We start from the raw sequence: 21363 nt of genomic DNA on the forward strand, positions 1-21363 counted from the left end.
GCTCTTTCGGAGAACCTGATTTGGTTCCCAGCACCCACATGGCAGCTCACATTTGTCTGTAGCTCCAATTCCAGGGGATCTGACACCCTCTTCTGCTTTCTGTGGGCACCACATGCACAGGGCTCATGTATATATAATGCATGTATGTGTGCAGGTGAAACACCCATACTCATAAAGTAAAGTAAAAGTGAATCTTAATATAAAATGTGCCCCGATATGGTTGAACTAGGTTCCTCCAGACACACCCTGGGTCCCGCCATGCTCATTGAGGTCTGAGTGGTGATGCTAGAACAGCTGATGACATAGCAGATGCCACCTCGGAGCACGTCTTACTCTAGCAAGCGTAGAACACAGAGCAAGTATCTGAGGGCACTGTAAGGATGGTGCTCTCACCCTACTTATATATGGAAAACCATATGGTGACGAGACTTGGTCAACTAGGAAAAGCATGGCTTACGGTGATGGTGGAAGATGCTCAGAGGTGGCCTGATCCAGCTTCCCATCAGTCTTCAGACTCTTCTGCTTGTCTTAGGTCACACTTGGAGCAGCCTTGGTAGTTCTCCTGCCTCATGTGGCCATAATGGTTTGTACTGAATCTTAGCCCCTGTAATTCCATTCCTGTTTCAACAGTTAAGAAAGCACACTGATTTCATTATAATTGCTTTTAGCAAATTATAAATTCTAAAAGTCAACACTTTTCAGCTGTTCTAGATCTTCCACAGGTAGGAACCCCTGGCTAAGGCAGGTGTGGGGGATTACTAGTTCTTGCTGCTCTTACAAAAGACCTAGGTTCAGTTCTCAGCACCCATATTGGGTTGCCCACAACCTCTGTAGCATCCAGTACCCTCGTTTGCCCTGTACAGGTGCCCGGCATAAAAGTGATGTTTTCGGGCTGGAGAGATGGCTCAGTGGTTAAGAGCACTGACTGCTCTTCCAGAGGTCCTGAGTTCAAATCCCAGCAACCACATGGGGGCTCACAACCATCTGTAATGGGATCCGATGCCCTCTTCTGGTGTGTCAGAAGATAGCTACAGTGTACTCATATAATAAATAAATAAATCTTTTAAAAAAAAAGTGATGTTTTCATATATACAGCTAAAGCATTCATAAATGAAGATAAGTAAGGCTCAGTCCTGTGCTGTTGGGACAGAGCCTCATGGGGAAATAGGTACACATGAGACTGACAATGCTCTGTGTGTGGCTGATAGTATACGGAATAGACTGCTATGTGATCTGAAGACGTTCTGCTCTGTGCATTCAGATACAGTACGGGAATTGGGGGCTAATGGGAAGTGAGGGAGGCATTCTAGGTAGGCAGTAGATGAATGGAAAGCACGGGTGCAGTGGCACTCTGAATCTTAGTACACAGTCAGCCTATCCAGAGTACAAGACACAGGGAGCAATTAGGGAGCATGGCTGTGAGAATGGAATCAGGTCAGATGGTGCAGGGCCTTGAAGAAGGTGGCAGGCAGGGTTTTGGTCCTCTGTCCTGTGGACAGAGGCAGACTTTGGAGAAGCTTCTAGCACTGGTTGACATTGTGGAAGAGCATTGGTAGGAGCTATTGGAGGGGTGGAATGGAGAGAGCCTGGAAGTCAGGAGACCATTGAGTGAAAGAGATCAGAGGATAGTCAGAGTGTGGAGCCCATGATGTCAAGCCATATTTTCAAGACCACTACCTACAGGACCAGGACATATCTTGTGTGTAGTCCACAAGTGTGCAGTATTATTAGGACAGTGAAATCTGAAAGATAAGAGGAAAAAGAGCGGGATTTAAGTATGCTTAGCTTAAGATAACAAGTAGAGGAGGGGCTGGCTTCACAACACAGGTAGAGAAGCTGTTAGTTTTGAGGAGGCTTGATTTGAATAGCTGAGGAGAGAATTGAGGAGCCATGTCTAGGAGACAGCCAGGAAGAACTCAGATCTGTGTCAGAGATCAATGCAGAGCTAGACTCCTAGCAGCCCTCTTCCCTCTCCCTCGGAGTCCTTCTGCCACCTGCTGAGCCAGTCACCTCCCATCTGTAAGCCCTGGAGGAATGGCTTTATCCAGTCGGCCACTTGGCCAGGTTTCCACTCTGCCTGCAGCTGAAGATGGCTTCCCATTAGAAGTCTGTTAGTCATGCCAAACCTATACAGACTGTCAGCTAGTAGAAGGAATCTTTGACTTCTCTGTGGACAGCAGCTCATAGAAAATGCAGTAGGCTTAGCCAAGAAACCTGGCCTGTTGTGACTTAGAACCCACTTCCTCTGCTATCACATGGAGGCAGCCTGCCCTAGCAGGAATCCAGGCATCTGCAGGCATTCACTTCTGAATAAAGTTCTCTGTTACTGAGTCAGCTCACAGTTGTCAACACTTACAGATATTTCTGTGGCTGCATGCCCCATTGTCTACTAGAATAGAGAGGGTCGAGGGAGAAAGTGTCTGTCTGTCCTGCCCGCAGACCTTCGTTGATAGTTGAGCAGTATGCTGAGGCCAAGACACAGCACATCTCTACTGACTGATCATCTAAATGTATCATTTTATCTAAGTCCAACAAGTGCAATTCTAGAAACTGTTTAAATGCTTTTAGTGTCATGCTGCTATCAACCAAAATTATAAAAACTACTTGCCAGAGCCTGAAAATTGTAAACTGAGTAATGAGATAGAAAAACAAAGAGACGCCGGTGAACTGTGCTCTTACAGTGGCTGTAAGGTGGGTGGGGTGAGAAACTGGAATCAACTGGTTAATGTCACTGGCATCCAGTTTCCCTCAGCCCTGCCAGCCTGGAGACTGCACAGCACTTCACTTGATTGAATCCTGACTGCTTTTTTGGAAGCATGTATGTTTTCCAGGTCTTTTCCCCTGTAATTTTTGATGGGTCCCACCCTCTGGGAGGCTCTTTTCCAAAAGCTGTTCCCTTAGGGGCAATGTTAGGGAGGTTTCTCTTGTGGGCTTCCCTCTGACCTCACTTCCCCTCTCTCCATGGGGCCTCTGCTTTTGTGCTGTTTATATGATATCTTATGCTGTGCCCTTGGGGTTTTCTCCCTGAGTTGTTGACTTCCTATCTTCACTTCATACTTGCAGGCTGTCTCCGGGTTCGGACATCTATGTGACAGTCTCATCCATGGCTTTGGCGAGATCCCAGTGCCGTAACTCCCCCAGCAACTTGTCATCGTCCAGCGAGACTGGCTCTGGGGGTGGCACTTACAGACAAAAATCCATGCCTGAAGGGTAGGTATGGAGAGGAGTCCATCATCAGTATCCTCTGTTCAGATATGTAAAGTGAAACCCATTCAGACAGGCCACACAGAACTGCATGAAGCCAGCAGGGAAGATGTAGCTAATCCTCCAGACAGAAAGAAGGCTGTCCCACCATCTAGGTCAAACCACTGAAGAACATGGTCAGTCTCAAACCTGTGTGGCAGCAAAGTTAGATAGCATCAGTTCCTCCATCACACGGGCCATTCGGGGCCACCAGAAGAATTTTTTGTCACGTTTTTCCTCCAAAGTGAACTCAGCAGAACACTCCTTGCCATGGAGTTTATATTGCTGCTGATATGGAGAACATGATAGCCACATCCAATGCTTAAAATTGTCTTATGATAGGCCTGTGTTTTGTTGATTTGTTTTCTGTGGGTTTTTTGAGACTGGGTTTCTCTGTGTAGATCTGGCTGTTCTGGAACTCTGTCTGTAGACCAGGCTGCCCTTGAACTCATAGGGATTCTCCTGCCTCTGCCTCCCAAGCACTGGGATTAAAGGCCACCATTAACCAACAGGTTTTTGTTTGTTTGTTTGTTTGTTTGTTTGTTTTAAATCCTCATTGACCCTAAATTCCCAGAAGTAACTATTTGCTTCTGAGAAAGCTTATAGAACAGGCTGGTTGTGGCTCTTGGCCTAACTTGTCCAAGGCCCTAGGTTTCATCTGCAGTACCACTAGAAAACAGAGAAAAACTTTCAGAGTGAAAAGGAAGGGAAATGCACCGAGTTTCAAGGCTGCTGAGGGTGCTGCAGTGTCTGAGGCTTGGAAGTAATGGGCTGGGAAGCCCAGTATGCCACACACAGGCTGCCTTTGCTCAGAATAAGAAAACCAAGCTGTGGGTGCTGCTGGCCCTGAGAGAGAACTTGAACCATTCAAAAACCAAATGCTTCTAGTCCACATTTTTCTAAAGACTGTGTTTAATATACAGGCATGTGATTTGATTATTTTTCTGAGATTTTACCATGCCAAAAATTAGCAAGCTACTCATAATGTCTTTATAGTGGGTATTTATTTATAATGGCTGGCATTTCTGTTGGGTCTTTTTCTTTTAAGATTTATTTATTTATTTGTATGTGCATGAGTGTTCTGCTCACATATATGTATATGCACCATGTTTGTGCTTGTTACCCTTGGAGATTAGGAGGTACAGTTATGGATGGTGGTGAGCCACATGTAGGTTCTGGGAATCATGCTCATGTCCTCTGGAAGCACTTGTAACTACCGAGCCAGCCCCTCGCCTTTTTATGACTCTTGAGCAGGATTTTGTTGTGGGGGCAAGGGGGCTTGCTACATATTTATGTTAACAGAAGGTAGGTGATAAAACCACTCAAGAATACTCCTCCTCCACCCTGTTGTCTCCCTCAGTAGCCTGTCTGAAGTGTCGACATCTTAACATGATTGCTTCAGTGATGACTAGAAATAATTTTAGCTTTTCTTCATGGGTCCCTGCAGAGGGATTGCAAGTCACTTATTTTATCATACCATAAACCCAACTGATTACTTCTTATTTTAACTAGATTTTATATGGTATGATTTGCCTTCACAACTAGGTAGTCAACATCCCTCCATCATTAGTATAGCACTAAAATGTAAAGGAGTGAACCAAAAAAAAAAAAAAGTTTCGTGTCTGCGATGTGCTGTTGATATCTATCAACAAAGCAAGTGGAGATATTAGTATGGTTGATGATAAAAACTATGAGCCCAGTGCCTGAGTGCTCCTTTTTTGTTAACAAGGCAGTGATTATCTCCTGGGTATGCAGTGGCTAACCCTGTGCCCTAGGTGGTATTGGGAGGCCTGTGATCTTTAGTGTACTCACCTTGGATTGCACAGGACACCTCACAGTGTGTTTTGTACCTGGGGATGCTCTTTAAAGAAGGATGGTGCTGATGCAGTGATGCCTCCTGTCCACCAAAGCTACTTCGGTGGTGTTAATTTGGGTTCTTCCTTGTTACTGTTTTCGTTTGGTTTCTGTGTAGCCCTGGCTACAAACTCAGGGAGCTTCTTGTCTCTGTCTTCTAAGTGCTGGGATTAATGAATTGGCTCTACACTCAGCCTACAAAAGCTCTTTGTATGCACATCTGTGAGGCAAGAAGTGGTCTGGCTCTTGCTCTGCTGCATCTCACTGTTGCCCATGAATGAAGTTTGATCCTGAAGTTTCCCTTAGCACTAAAGCTGTATCCAAGTCGATGTTGAAGTGTTTGTGCTCCTCTGGGCATCTGTTAATGTTGGGCATGCATGACATCATAGCGATAACCAGCATACAGTGGTTCTCTGTGGACAGTGTGCCATGTTGGTGCCCTCCCTCCCCCTCAGTGGGCCTTATGTCCGCAACTGTGTGGGATGAGCTTGTTTATTCCTTGGTCCTAGGACATTGAAACTATTCTAATTAGCTGGGAGATAAAACTGAGACAGCACTCGGAGGCTGTGTTTTGTTCTACTGGGTCACAAGTTTCAAGGGGAAAATCAACCTGGCTCAATAGACATATACTAATTTACATGCCAGCTTACCCTCTTCTGAGTTACCCTTCCCAACAGCAATTTAAAATTCATACATTTAGAAAGTGGCTCATGAAAAATATAAGCCGTATTGTCATTTTTTAGACTACAATTTCTGTTGCTCAGAAATTGATTGATCCCAGAGTGCATCATTGAATTAAGAGGAGCAGCCCCGCCCCTGAGATGTATGGTTGAGAACATGTATATGAGTGATTTAAGGGGGTTGATGGTAAATGGCGGTCTGGATTGGACTATGTGGACTGGTGAACTTGGGTTTCTTACTGTCTGTGCCTTCTACTGGCAAGCTCTGTGCCTCAGTTAACACTCGATTTTAATAATAAGCCTGCCTGCCTGAGGAGATAGGTGTCTACGTGCACAAACGTGCAAGCAGAAACTGGTAAGACCTGTCGTCAGAACCAGGACTCTCCTCATCTTGTGGGTGAAGATTCTGATGTGTCTTGCTTTTGTTTGGGGGAACCACCACAGGTTTGGAGTGAGCCGAAGATCCCCAGCTTCCATCGACAGGCAAAACACCCAGTCGGATATTGGTGGCAGTGGAAAATCCACACCCAGCTGGCAGAGAAGTGAGGACAGCCTTGCCGACCAGATGGGTGAGTGAGTGATTCCTATGAAAGTGCTGTCAGATCAAGGTGACCTCTTGATATCATCAAAGCAGTGTTATGAGCACAGCCCCAGTTAGCAAGTGCGTGGGAACTAATCTCTGCTAGACTGCATATGAAAGCAGCAGTAAGACCGGGTCTCTCAGGGGCTTCAAACGTCAGTCAGAATGACCCAGGGATGAGTTCTTGTATCCTAAGCACCTTCCTCCCTGCTTGCTGGGTTTGCTTGGTTGGTTGGTTTCACCTTGTGCCTGGGAAGTTTAGCATTCTTAATACTGAATTTTAAGGGAAATGAAATCTCAGCACAGGGTGGGAAGACACTGAGTCTTTGGTTACATTTGTAGCTTGGTTAGACACTGTCCTACCTGATGGATACTTTTAAAAAGTCTTTCCCTCCACTGTTAGGCTATCAGCCAAGAGAATGTCTCAGTACAGCAGCAAGCCCTCAGTGAGCCCTCAGTCAGGTTCTTGGTGCATAGGCAGCCCTCTGAGGATGTGGAGAAGTCCATCCACCTCTAGTGGCAGCACAAATGCTGATCATCACAAGGGATTTCGCCATTCAGAAATTAAGCTTCAACAGGCACATAAGAAATTTGATGTCAGCATAATTTGTACACCAAAGGCTGAGTTATGTACTGTCAGGTTGGGGTCTTCATCCTCCCATCCTGTACCTCCATCCCACAATCCTTTTCTCTTTTCCCTGAAGTATTATCATCAGTATGGGTTACAGAGATGCACAGTTCATACCTGTAGGTTGATGCTTTGTTCTGTGTGAGTGACTGTCCCATGTAAATGTATGGAAGTTGAGGAAGAGAGAAGTGATTCCTAGGTTCTGAAACAGTCTTTGTCAACAGTCGCTTCATCCTCTGTGCCTTGTTACTGAAGCCGTCTCTCAGTCTTATCCCACCCATCCCCTACTCAGAAGGCCTGGGCATGTCGTCTGCCTCCCTGCTCTGGCAGAATGCCTTTATCCCATGTGCAGTGGTGCTGTTGGGATGGGAACATCTCCTCTAAACAGGCTCTTCTGCAACATTACCTTAGTGTGTTTCTACCTTACTGCCACCATGGTGATGGGTCACACCTCAGAAGCAAGCTGCCTGGTCCTCTGCAGGTCAGGGAGGGTGTTGGAAAAGTCCATAATTCCTGCTGTTAGCTGTAGGCTAGTCAGGGAGGGGGGAACCTCATCTTGAATGCAAGCATAGTGCCCCAATAGTGAAAGCTGTCATTTGAAATAAACTAGCTGCTGAGTGTCTGTTCTGTCGTGCTCAGCTTACGGTTCTTTTGTCCTTGGGCACCATGAGTTCACAGGTAAAATGTTCCCAGGTGTCACAGTAAGTAATGTGTGATTCCTCCATGCCTGAGTAGGGAATGGACACTGAGGTAGATTAGCCTCACTGCAGTGAATGACTCATAAGTTTGACCCATGTGTTCTGAATCCGCCCCATCCCCAAAGGCAATAGTTGGCTCCAAACTTTTGCTGCATCGTTTGTGACACTTGGCTATGCTAATGTGTATGATGTGGCATGTTGTCACTAGCCGGAAGCTTTATCCATCAGCCACCTAGTTTCTGGCATGCTGTCTTTGGTGTAGACTCCTAACAAGCTTGGATGCCCAGAGTTGGCAGGGCAGTGAGCTCTTAGAGATGACATTTGTACCTGTTCAGCGCCTGCTCCACAATGTCCTGTGCTGTGTTCCAGAGCCTACATGCCATCTCCCAGCAGTATCTAAGGTACTGCCTGCTTTCCGAGAGAGCCCCAGTGGGAGGTTGATGCGGCAGGATCCCGTGGTTCACTTGTCTCCAAACAAGCAAGGCCATGTAAGTTCATCATAAGCCTAACAAAATAACTGATCTCCAGCAGTGTACTGTAATGTGAAAATGGGACCCCTCCTCCACCCCACTCTGTGGCAGCAGACAAGGTACCCTACACTTTGGTCAAATCAAGTATGTCACTTAAAATAATTTTGACGATCTCTTCTTACTTTCTACCTGCTAGAAAATTTCAAGTTATATTCTGCTCACTTAAGAGGTACATTTAAGACTCAGACTGTCTGTGGGTGCAGCCCCAAGATGGCAGCTCAGGCACAAAGTTGGAAGAGCTCTGCCACATGCACAAGCATGGTGTATACCTGTTAGCCCAGCACTCACTCAGAAGGCAGCAGAGGAGTGTGCAACCTGGACAGCATACTGAGACAGTGTCTGAGACAGTGAAGTTAAATAAAATAAAACAGTACTTGCTCCCAAGAAAAGCTAGAGTTCTGTTGATGAAGTGAGAGAGTCAGTGCCTATCTGAAGTGTGGAGGGGAACATCTGTCTTCCCTCCCCGGTCTTGACCAGTAAAGGGCTCCTCTCCTTTCTCCACGAGCAGATACACACACAGCTTTCTCCTCATCTCTTGTCTCCAGTAAGTAGCTAGGCTTCCTGTCTTCGTTGGTTAAGTCTCACCTCGCAGACTGAGCTCTTGAGAGGTTTGTTGAGTATGTGGAAGGCCCTGAGTTCAGCTTGCAGACCATCTGTGCCCCAGAATTCTCTTTAGATTCCTTTTAAAAGGCTGGGTTTTTGGTGAGTTCTATAAAACCACATACACAACTTTATTGAGTTGTTGCTCACATAACATAAAATTTATCCCATTAATTGTATGATTTAATGGCCTTTAATATATTCAAACAGGCTCAGAGTGGCTCAGCAGGTAAAGGCCCTGCCACCAAGCCTGATGGCCTGAGCTCAATCCCCAGAACCCACAGGATGAAGCAGTTTGAATTCTGACCTCCACACATCCACTGTGGTATATGCAAGGCTCATACATTTAAGTAAATAAATAAATAAATGTAATTTATAAGCATATAAACATACTGCAAGAGCCATACAGCCTACGCTATGATCTAATCTCAGAACATTTCGTTATCCTGAAGACCTGTACCCACTAGTCCTCACCTCCTGTTTTTTGTCCCTCTCAAGACCCAGGGAATCACTACTGGACTCTGCCTGTGCTTATTGCCATTGCACACGGATGGGAATCGTGATGTGCAGCCTCCTGTGTCTAACTTTTATTAAACACAGGTTTAAAATTCTTATCCAAGTTGTAGCTGCAGCTGCAGTCCATTCCTTTTTGTGACTGCATAGTATTCCATTGATAGATGAAACGTTGTATATCCTGTTTTTGATCTGTTCATGAGTTAGTCACTGTGCTTGTATCTACTTCTGCCTATTATGGTTAATACTGTTATAAATACTCATACATTTTTTGTGAATATACATTTTTATTTCTCTTGAGTCTGTACCAAGAATGGAATTGTAGCTGTTTCCCCATCGCCCGTTTACACTCCAAATAATACATCCCTCGTTCATCTGCTGTTTGGTGCTAAGGTGTTTTGTCTGTGTAAAGCCTTTCCATGCTTTGATCCTTGTACCCCGGTAGCCAGTGACACGTAGCACCTCTCCATGTGGTGCTTAATTGTCTTCTTGAGCAAGGTCCCTGCACACGAATCACTCCATTTTTAGTTGCATTGCTTGAAACACAAAAGCCTTTAGTTATAGATAAAATTTAGTTTTCATATTTTTGTTTTGTTTTTCCTTCTGTTTCTTGTCCTTGTGTCCTACCTAGGAAACCTGGTATAAGCCATGTTCACAGAGACTTATGCCTTTTGTTTATGTTCTAAAAGTTTGACTTTTACATTTATGTCTTCAGAGTCTTCTAAAATTTCTTTTCATAAAGTAAGGATTCAGCTCCCCGCCCCCCTTTTTTTCTTTTGTCTATGTGAATATCCAGTTGTCTCAACACCATTTATTGATGAGACCTGCCCCCAAGCCCAGCTGCCAATTGAATTATCTTGGGATCTCTGTGTAGATACTAACTTTCAGCACTGTTTGGAAAGCAGTTTCCTAAGCTAGAGCTAACTAGGGGATCACAAGAGTTCAGACTTAATCTTGGATTCTGCCTAGAAAGCTACTGAGTAAGGCTTTTAGAGTCAAGCACACTTTCTGTTTAGTAGCCCTTTGTAGGATGTCAATGACCGCTTATACTTTTTCTGGCTAAAGTGATCTCCATGTCATTGTGTTGTTACGTTGGCTTAGGTGAAATAATAGAAAGGGGATTCTTGGAAGACATGCACTGTCTCTGCTGTGAACGCCACTGATGAACCAGCCAGTCCTAGTGCTATGCCAGGCTCTCTTACGTTCCTTTGACTTGTTAGGAGAGCTCTGTGTGCCACCCCTGTGATTCTTTCTTGGTGTTCAAGGTGTGACCCCTGCACGCAAGTAACTCTTGCTTCTGTTGCAGTCTGACAGCCACTACTCCAGCCACTCCAGCAGCAACACTCTGTCCAGCAACGCCTCGAGTGCCCACAGTGACGAGAAGTGGTACGATGGAGACCGCACCGAGTCCGACCTCAACAGCTATAACTACCTACAGGGCACATCTGCTGACAGCGGCATCGACACCGCCTCATACGGCCTCAGCCATGGCAGCACGGCCTCCCTGGGAGCCTCCACATCCTCACCTCGTTCAGGGCCAGGCAAAGAGAAGGTGGCACCCCTGTGGCACAGCTCCAGTGAGGTGCTCTCCCTGGCAGATCGGACCTTAGAGACTGAGGGCCATGGCATGGACAGGAAAACAGAGTCCTCCCTGAGCCTGGACATCCACAGCAAGAGCCAAGGCGGTTCAAGCCCGCTGACAAGGGAGAACAGCACCTTCAGCATAAATGATGCCACATCTCACACCAGGTAAGGGGTCTCTGAACCTCTGCCTGCCCTCAGGGTTCCCCACATCCCCACTTCAGGGTGCAGTGATGTCCTTGAGGGCACTGATTTTGTGTATATTTATTTTAATGCCATTTATTTCTCAGCAAAATAATCCAGTAATCTTGATGCATTATTTCACATTGGAAGAAACTTGCAGATATATTCATTATAAAGTTTTTTAATTTTCCTAACTGCATTCCAGAAGTAGAGTTTTCTAATTCTGATTTTCAGCACTGACATATAACGAATACAAAATGCTACAGACTGCATTTTAAACAAAGTAGTCTTCCTGAGATTGGAAGCCTTCCCTCAGTGCCCAGCCCCCACTCACTCACCCACCCATGCTTCTCTCTTCCTGCCTCTTGACAGTGACATGCTAATGGTGGAGATGCCCATCAAAAAAGCATAGCTAAAATTCGACTTGCCCCTTCCACATGAGGAAACATACCTCCTCCAGTATCCGCAGGCACACGCCACTTGAACAAAATAAATACTGCTTTTCATTTCCTTAAATCCAAAGTGTGCTAGGACTCCCTGACTGGGAAGGAAGCGGTCCATTTCTGCTCTAAACGTCTGTATCTCAGGTCGTTTCCCCTTTTAGCTTTCACTGTTGCCAGCTGCTGGTCAATGTGTGACTGTCTAACCTGGCTGCCCCACAGGAAAATGGCAGAGAAGACCAATTTAGTTTTTATATTTTCCAGTCATGTATATAATGTACTAATAAAATGCAGATCGCCCTGGTGGGAAGAGACATTGACCTTTATTGTACGTAGCCAGTCAGCTTAGCGCTCAGCTTCCCGTCACGTCTCTGGTCCTGAAGGGTAGGTTGAAGGTGTCTCTTCTTCCCAGGCTCGGGGCTGTGTGTATAGATGCACTTCTCGGGCTGTGCTTCGTCGGCCACCTCCACGTCACAGCTGGTGTGGTTTTAAGATGGTAGTTTAGATGCACTTCTCCCTTCTCTGTCCTGCCTCTAAATCCTCTCACGTACCCTCCCCTCTCCTCCAAATTCATGACCTCCTTTTTCATTAGTTGTTATTAAGTGCATATATGTATAGATGTATAAATTTGTAAATGCAACATGTGGTCCATATAATGTTACTTGTATTTATATTTTCAGGACTGGCCATCTGTCACTGACCAGCCCAGCCCGTTGGTGTGCTTCTTCCCTGAAGAGACACCTTGGCTGCTCCCAGCTTTCTTTGGTTACTTGTAGTTCTTTGTGTAGCCTTGTGGGCTTTCCCCATGCAGATGGTGTGTTTGTTGGTGTCATCCCAAACACGGTCATGTTAGTGAGACTTTATGGGTGTGACTTCTGATGTTCTAAGAGTGGTCTGGAAATGCCATGGCCCTCAAGCAGCAACACCCTTGAGAAAGTGGCCTCAGCATCTTGAATACCCAGAATGCTATTGTCCTGCAGTTTAGGAGCTATAATGTTAGGTTCAGCTGGGATAGGGGTATGCTTAGGAAAGTAGAACAGGAAGGCGGGCCCCACACGCTCTTAGCAGTACAGACTGTATGACATTCCCAACCTACTGGCTGCTTCTGGTGTGACCCTCCATCACATTCGATAGACCATGCCCTCCCTCAGCTTGTATCAGAATAGACCAGTTTCTACAAAACCAGATTCTTATTTCCTTGGTTTTAGTTGCTCATTTTAGAAGGGTCCCTTTTCCTAATAACAGTTGTCTACTTGAGAGAGATTGTGGGTCTAACCTGAGGCAACAGAAGTGAGTTATGGAGAGATTGTCTAGAGTGATGTAATCACAGAGCAAGATTAGAAGGAGCTGGACCCTGATGCCAATATACAAAATACTGAGTCTGTGCTGCTGACAGGATCAAGGGTCTGCAACACCCCCACCCCGACCACCCCAGCCTCCCCACTCCAGCCTGCCCCAGCCTGGAACCCCTACTGGAATCAGGCACCTGGGTCTTCATTGTTCAGATGTGCCAACCACAGCTGCCAGGGCCTCAGAAAGGATTCTCTACTTTTTCTGCTTCAGATAGGCCATGTGGAATCATTGAAGCCATTGCTTAGAAATACTGTGCTATTGGAAGTCAAGTTTAGTAGAAAAGAATGTGGTCTTTCAGGAGGGCGGCAGGGCTCCCCACCCACTGGAGGCTTGAGTCACACCAGTTTCTAGACTCCAGTAGAGAGACATGCTTTGTAACTTGGGCCTGTTGGTTTTGGCAGAGGGAGCTGGATAGTCAGAGCTGAGCAACCTCCCCTTTCTGGAGGAAGAGGACTCAGCCACCCAATGTGCATTCCTCAGGGATGCTGAAACCACAGCAAATTAGAGTGTGTGTGTCCTCAGAAGACAGGAACAGCAATTAACGTGCTGATCTCTTGACAGTGCATAAAAGAGCTTGTACCTGGGACATGGTGACAAAATTTAAATTACAGTGATTAAGTTTCCCTGCGCATTTCTGGCGAGGTTGTACCTTCCCCCTCTGTCCTCTGGTCTCCCTGTCGATGAGTGCGCAGGTTTTTTTTGTGGCACCCCTTGAGAATTACTTTAACGAAGGTTGGTAATTACATGGGGATGTTATATTTGAATGTCATTAAGAGAAGTCATCGCACAGATAACTTGCTATGGAGGGTAGAGAATTTGCAAACTAGACTTTAATTTTTATTCTTTTTATAATTGTTCTTTCCTGTTTGTATCTTAAAGGGAGTCACTCAAAAAAAAAAAAGATTTATGACAAGCAGAGGAGGTAAAAGTAACATTAAGTTTAATATATTCATGTAAAAAATTAATATTTTTTTGAGGGGTGGGATGTTGAGACAAGGTAGCCTTGGTTGTCCTGTAAGTTGCTTTTGTAGACCAGGCTGGCCTCAAGCTCACAGAGATCAGCCTGCCTCTACTGCCCTTGTTAGCAGACCTTGTCATTGACAAATGCGAGGCACATGGCTCACTGGAGGGGAAGGCTTGTTCTGGTTCACGGTTTCAGTCTAAGATGTGCTGGGTCCATGGCTGGGGTCCAGCGTAAGGTAGGACACAACATGGGAGCAGCAGGAGTGGTTGGTGGAGCCTGCCCCACCTCCTGGTGGCCTAGAAACAGAAGAAGGAACAACAAAAGTATGCCCTCAGAAACCTGTTCTCCAGCAAAACTCCTTGCTCCAAAGTTTTCACCACCCCCAATAATGCCACTATGTTGTGAGTCCTCAAGTGGGTCACCACTTTATCAGCTCTTTGGTTCAATCAGTCACCCCTTGGCCACTTGGGGCCAAGCTTTTAGCCAGCAGTTCTTAACCTGTGGGTCATAATCCCGTTGGTAAACTTCTATCCCCCAAAATATTTACATTACGATCCATAACAGGAGCAAAAGCAAAAATGAAAATAACTTTATAGTTGGGGGTTAGCACAATGTGAGGAACTGTATTAAAGGGTCACAGCATTAGGAAGGTTGAGAACCCCTGCCTTTAGCACTTCTGCCTCTGGGGAGAAAGAGTATGTCATACTGAACTCCTAGAAGGTCAGCCTGACATGCTTTAGTACCTAGCCCTCTTCAGTCACTCTAGTTAGTCAGACATTCTGCTTGCCTCAAAACTCCTCTTAGCTTCCCAAAGGCCTGGAGGCCTCTAGCCAGTTGGGACCCACTTAAGCAGTCGCATACATATTTTTATTGTCACCTTATAAAGGACAACTTCCTACCTAGCACACATACCCTGAGCTCATATGCTCTCCAGTGTCAGCACATGGATGCTGATGGACAAACAGGAATGCCTTAACCCAATGGTCCTCTACCAAGAGAACTCAAGAGTCACATAATTCTCAACTCATGACACTTCTAGGCTTCGGTTCAGGCCTCCTGTGGTCACATCTGCTTTCATGTTTTAAAGTTTTAGTACTTACGTGTGTTGGTTCTTAAGGTTTTGTATGTATAGCATGAGCTTTTGAAGACTATTTCTATATGTGATCATGTAACGAAGATGATGTTGGTCATTCAAGACCAAGAAAACTGCTTGCCTGTCACACAGCTCAGTTTGCGAATGGGCCTTTTCTAGTAGACCTCATACACTAATGAATTGTTTGTGCGGAGAAGCTGTTTCCTGGGCATGGACAAGGAGCTTACATTGAGACTGCAGGGATAGCTTGGGTGGCTAAGGCCTGCTGGGCTCTCTGTGTGTGTCAGTCTTACAGCTGCTGGGGTTTCAATTTTGCCTCCAGATTCTGAGCCTCTTTTGGATGTAAGAGAGAATGGTTCTTGCTTTGTTTAGATAACTTGCCTTTGTTTTTATAGGCAACATTTTTTTTTGTCCTAAATCTCTTCTGGCTGGAATTTTGTCAGCTGTTAACAGTTAATTGCCTGTCTTCATTGCCCCACCCCCACCCCCATCCCAAGCACTGGCAAATGAACCCAGGGCCTTGCATTTGATAACCAGATACTGTACCAGTGTTTACTTTTTGGTTCTGAGCAGGGTTTGACTAAGTTGTCCAGGCTGGCCTTGAACTTGTGAGCCTCTTGCCACAGCCTCCCAAGTAGCTAAGATCACACAGGCCTATACATCAGATTTAATAGTCTTCGTTTTTCTCCCTAAGTTGAGAATACTGTTTTCCTAAGTATTTTGGACTAATTCAGAATTTGAAGTGAGCATTAGGAGTACACTGCTTTGCTTTATGAGCAAGCTTCAACTAATCTGGATAGAGTGTCTTGTTGAATTTCTCCACCTACAGGAGTGATTACTATTAGATCTGGACCTCTAGTGACCAGCAGGAGTGGGAAACAGAACCACTGTGGCTGACATTTGATGTGCATGCTCAACAGTGAGCCCTTCCTCTCCAGGGCCTGATGCAGAGCTGCCCCTCAGTCCTGCCCTTCACAGCGGCCTTGCAAAGGCCTGGCATAGGCCCAGCGCAGCAGCAGCACAGAGCCCATTATGTGCCACTGTACACGTTCTCTTAGGGTAAGGAGAGTTGATGCTTCAGTAACCCTGCCCAAGGCCAGCCTGCAGCAGTGTTCTTCTGTCGACGTCTTGGCGCATCCCTCCAGCTTCAGCCAAATCACTTGCTACTTGAGAGAGACGTGCTCTTGCTCTGCCAAGCCTGTCTAAGCATGGAGGCAGATGTTTGGGTTTTGGTTTCGTTTTTTACTTGTCAGGTTAAGAGAAGATCTGGTTGATTGTATTTACCTTAACCTAACTCTCGGGTATAAGTCAGTGACTCTACTTTGCATTTACACGAATGTGTCTCTCACCCTCCCATGACAGGCGTTTTCTTCTTTCAAACCTAATCATGCCTTTTCACAAGCTAATTAACTAGCTAGCTTCCTTCCTTCCTTCCTCCCTCCCTCCCTCCCTCCCTCCTCCCCTCCCCCTCCCTCCCTCCCTTCCTTCTTTCCTTCTTTCCTTCCTTCTTTCCTTCCTTCCTTCCTTCCTTCCTTCCTTCCTTCCTTCCTTCCTTCCTTCCTTCCTTCCTTCTGTTTTGTTTTTTATGGTACCAAGTTTGAACATGACATTGTCTCTGCTATGCCCGTTAGATGGTTCTGTTTGACAGATGTTATGGTATGCTATACACCTTTAGTCCCGAGGAGAGGCAGGCACATCTCTGTGTGTGAGTCCAGCCTGGTCTACAGAGAATTCCAGGACAGCCAGGGCTACACGAAGAAACCCTGTCTTGAAAAACCAAAAACAAACAAACAAACAAACAAACAAAAACAAAAAACAAAGAAATGGTTGTGTTCAGGAGCATCTTTTTGGCTCCTTATTTACATAGTTAGGTGTTGCAGGTTAACTCATCCTGTGTCCACCGTGATCTGTGAGGCTTCTGCTGCACCCCAGCTAGCCACTCGTTCCCCAGGTTGAGTTTGCATGCTTTCTGCTCACCAGAAACTTGCTTCTTCAGAAGGAGCAGTTTTCTTTCCTGTGCTTACTCTGCCCCCCACCCCTTAAGCCCCAGACCTCACTTCCTTGTCTCCCCCGGTGCTTTAGCATTGGTGTCTCCTGAAGCCCCCCAGAATCACGGAACTGGTGGTAGAGAATTGGCCAGTGTTGATCACAGTGGGAGGAGTCCTGCTCCATCATTATCCCTCATTATCTGTCACCCAAAGACTTGTATTTACACAGCCTATCCCAGGAAACCCTATCAGCTGCCCTGTCTTTGGTCATAGGCCAGCATCCAGCCTTTGCTCAGATTGTGTGTCACAGCCATTTGACAGGTGACTAATTACTGCTTTTCCTCTCTGAAAATATTCTTTCCCAGGGTAGGACCAAACACCAAGTCCTCGTGTCATGTCCTAATGGTAGATGGCTGCAGGCATCCTTCCCATCAGACAGCAGCTGCTGCCACACTGGAGAATGGTGTCCGCGGTGATGCACACTTTCAGAAGGGCATCCGCAGGCCGAGCACTGGGGTGATTCCTGGGAACTTGACTGATCTGTGCTCTCCCACCCTGTGGTCCTTTCTGCAAGCTTCACCCACCTTAGTAATGCCTCTTCTGCAGGTGGCCAGGCTGCCACACCTTTGTCCTTCAAAGCCATGAGTCAGCATGAGAAATCTGCCAGGTCAGGCTGGCCCAGGTCCTGGTCACCCTGTCGTTGCCCTTTTATTTTTGTGTGTAGTGATACACATGTGTCCTCTCTTTCTTCCTAAAGACTCCAAAGTTGTTGTATTTTTTCAGGAGAAGGGAAGTGTCCTAGAGTGTAGATGAAAACTGAAGTCACCAAGCCCGAGGACATCTGGCTGGATTCTCACTGATCTGGCTCAGCCATGCTCACAGTTAAACAGGCTTTTCATGTAGTAAAAAGGGAACTGCTACTGCACTCGTCACCCCAGTGGGTCTGCTTCTCTTTCCCTTTGATTCATATTATTGGCTCATTACCGTACACCATTCTTAGGATGAGATTCAAAGCACTGTGGGTAAGACAGAATCACAGCATATTGAATTAACAAGAGTTCTCCAGGATAATGAAACAGCCCAGCTGTCTGGCTCCCCTTAAGCACAGATCTGCCAACTTGTCATTGGCTGTAGTATAATTAAGCTCCCAGAGTCTCTTGGTGAAGTATGTGGCTGTGGGACCTTGAGGTAGTCATGGGTGGTCATAGGCCAGCAGGTGATCAGCTTCAAGGAGTGCCACCAGAGCCTGAACTGGAATTTTATAGGAAAGGAAGAGGCAGACCATTTTAGAAGATGAAAAGTGTATAGGCTCAGGTAGCAGATTTTAGTTCTAGGAAATAGGAGAATCCTTTAAAAATGTTTCAAAACACAGTTTTCTTTGATTCAGAATGTAATAGAAGCCCTCAACTCTGGCTTGATATGAAACATGGTATCCTTGACTTCCAGTCCTGTGTCTGGGCAGACATGAGGGGGTCTGACCCGGTTAGAGCAGTGTGACAGCTGAACTGCATTCGAGCAGTGGTTCTCGGTTGGGCTGCATACTTCAGGGGAGATTTGTGCTGTATCAGCAGACACTGATTGAGCTCTCTTTCCTTAGCATCTCTGGGCTTAGAATAACCCTGAAGTACCTGTTCTGTCCTGTCCTGGCTGAAGGCTCGGCTTCTGCTGTCAGGCGTTGTACACACTGAGAAAGATAGGCTAGTGAGTTTCCATTTGTTTGTGTTTGTCCCCAGATAGCGGTTCTTAACTCGGCTGTCTGATTATAACCATAGTAAACATAAGTGTGCTGGCATTTCACACCTGGGGCTCAGCATTAGCCATCATATCCGTAGATAAAATGAATAATTAGGTTCAGTGGTCAGTCAGTCAGCTATCCTGGTGAGGGTACACAAATGATGCATGATACAGAAGCATCGTCTGTAGACCTAATTGCCTTAATAACAATTAAGCAGCACCGAGTTTTAAATACAGTTTGAGTAAAGTGCACTGTGTGCATCTCTCGGTCTCCCATTTGAGCTGGTTTTCCAGCATACCACAGACTTAGCTGTACCCTCCATCATACGCTGAGTGGTTAGAGTTGCCAGGACTATTCCAGGCACGAGGCATGCAGCAGTAAGCAAGAAAAACACCTCAGCCCTCGAGGAATTCACATCCAACCCGGGAGACAGAGTACAGGCAGAATGCAGTACGTGGCACCTGCATTGGGCAGATGCAGAAGAGAAATGACAATGCACGTGTGTTAATGAGAGCCGGCTGGGTTCCTGCAATAGTGGGCAAGTAGAGGTAAAGTCCACCTTCAGAGTCTGATGCTAGTGCAGACTCTCCTGAGAGCCAGTTAGGAAATAAAGTCAGATCCACAAAGAAGAAGCCGCAGCTACAGAGCTCGCCCTGCTCTCGCCTCTGAACATTTCCCAGCCTCCTCTTTGACTTTCTCTTGGCCTAGATTTGTGCAGCATGATGGAATGATTTGTAAAATAATGAACTGTTTAATTTATTTTCGATTCTACTGGCAAATTATTTCTTTTGTCTCAACTTTAGTCTTTTAAAGTTCCAGGATTTTTTTAATAGCTGTGTAATATCAAAGTACTAGAAGGTAAAAATGTGTAATTCAGATACAGTAGATTTCAGAGCCTGGGTCATGGTCCACAGCAGCCCATGGGAACATTAGAAGTGTGAGCTCTCGTGTCGCCATCCCCATCCCACCTGAGCCAGCGTCTCTGGAGAGGGGACACCATCAGCATTTTTAACATACTGCTCTTTGAGAGCTGGCTCCTGTGACTGTGCAGGGTTAGGTTTGTAAGTCAGATGTGCTCTAAGCACCTTGGGACCTCATAGCTGCCATAGCTGTGCTCTAAGTGTATGTGAAGAGATCCTAAAGCAGGAAATAAACCTTAACATCTGCAAACCAGAGACTAGAATCTTGTCTCTAAATAAGTAACAGATACTCCCCGTCTTCACCACCCCTTGCTGTCTAAAGCTTCTCTGAGGCTACCCTGCTTCTCTGCAGACGCACAGAGCCAGCTGTGCTGTCTCCCCTGACGTTCTGGGCCTCTGGTGCTTCTTGGTACACCCTTCAGCCTTGTGAAGTCTTTCCTCTCTACTTGAATCCATTCTCACACTTATCTTTCTGTAGCAGAGATCTGCTGTTGTTTAGTCCTTACTGATTCAATATGCCGTGCTTGTGCTTGGGAAACAGTTTTACATTCACCCTTTCTTTAAGATAGACTTTTTTTTTTTTTTTTGAAGTTATATGTGTTGGGGTGGGGCATGTCCTGATGCCCTCAGAGGCAGGAAGAGGATAGAGTCTCTCCTCGAGTGACAGGTTCTGGTATGCCACTGGAAGCCAAACTCTGATCCTCTAGTTGAGCAGAACATGCTCTTAACTACTTAGCCATCTCGCCAACCCCTCGTCTTTATTTTAAAAGCAACTAGGTGGAATGTTTATCAAGAGCTAAGGTTGCAGTGCTTTTAATTTATGGAGCCCTTGAGAAGTTGTGGGGATTTCATCTACCATCTCTAGCTAGAATAATATTTGGAGGAAAATGTTTATGGTACTAAAGTAAGAGTAGTAATTTTTTATTCTGTTTTTTGAAGTTTGGATCAACTCTTCTGAGTTCATTATAAAAATAGAGAAGATGGTTCTTTGTGTTCTGAAGTACTGAGACCATATTGGAAGCTCTCCAAGTGGATTCTTCCACAATACTTTTCCAGATCCAGCGGCTGATCCTCGAATACTGACAAGACTCCTCCCTGTTTTACACAATGTTCTTCCATATTGTGGTTCAAGATCTGTGGGTCTGTTTAGAAATAAAACCCAGGTCTGACCAGTTGAGCTTGGTTTTCACCAACAGATACTGCCTCAGCCAGTAGCGTCTGGGTTTTGTTTCTGCCATAACACTTTAGAGTGCTGTGATAGTTTCAGAGTTGCAACAAAGTTGCCAAGATACAGTTCTCTTCCCATTGCTGAGTGGTGCCTCTGTCACAGCCGCACGTTACTACAGGTACTATCACGTCTGTTCATTCAGGAGGACTAGTGTTTGACACATACAAGTGCCTCTGAGGAATGCAACTGTGCATCTGTTATAGAAGTCACCTGACCTTAGAGTTTTCCTAAGCAGAGCTCAGCAGAACTCATAGTGTAGACGTGAACCCTGAGGGACCTTAGAAGGAAATACCTGCACGTAGGTAGCTCATATAAGTTCTCCTCCCCAACCTTGAACACTTTGCCTTTTTCAGGCCTAAAAACTTGTCTGAGGATGAGCCAGCTTTTGAGTCAGTATGAATGCTGCGTGCTACAGGGACATAGACGTCAGTGTGCCCTTGGTCTTGGGTGTCAAGAAGAGCTGTGTCCCTGACCTCCTCTACTCTTGAGCCTGGTCTCAGCGTCGTCATGTAGGCAGACACTGAGATGAGACTTCTACTGCTCCTCGTCCTA

General features: G+C 45.8%; 1 protein-coding gene across 13 annotated transcripts in view; it reads left to right on the top strand.

Annotated features, from left to right (window-relative positions):
• Sipa1l1 (signal-induced proliferation-associated 1 like 1) overlaps positions 1–21363 on the top strand; it is a 279045-nt gene that overhangs the window by 235966 nt on the left and 21716 nt on the right. For 10 of the 13 annotated variants that reach the window (XM_039111779.2, NM_001389245.1, XM_063261545.1 and 7 more), the window contains 4 exons: positions 3064–3210; positions 6222–6346; positions 8053–8171; positions 10633–11075. In XM_039111779.2, coding sequence (XP_038967707.1) covers positions 3064–3210; positions 6222–6346; positions 8053–8171; positions 10633–11075 — 834 coding nt within the window. Of the gene's footprint in view, positions 1–3063; positions 3211–6221; positions 6347–7624; positions 8004–8052; positions 8172–10632; positions 11076–21363 lie in introns of those variants that run through there. The other 3 variants (XM_063261548.1, XM_063261549.1, XM_063261550.1) reach the window with 2 other exon arrangements.

The sequence above is a fragment of the Rattus norvegicus genome, chromosome 6 (genome assembly GCF_036323735.1).
Source record: "Rattus norvegicus strain BN/NHsdMcwi chromosome 6, GRCr8, whole genome shotgun sequence".
NCBI classification, from domain to species: domain Eukaryota; kingdom Metazoa; phylum Chordata; class Mammalia; order Rodentia; family Muridae; genus Rattus; species Rattus norvegicus.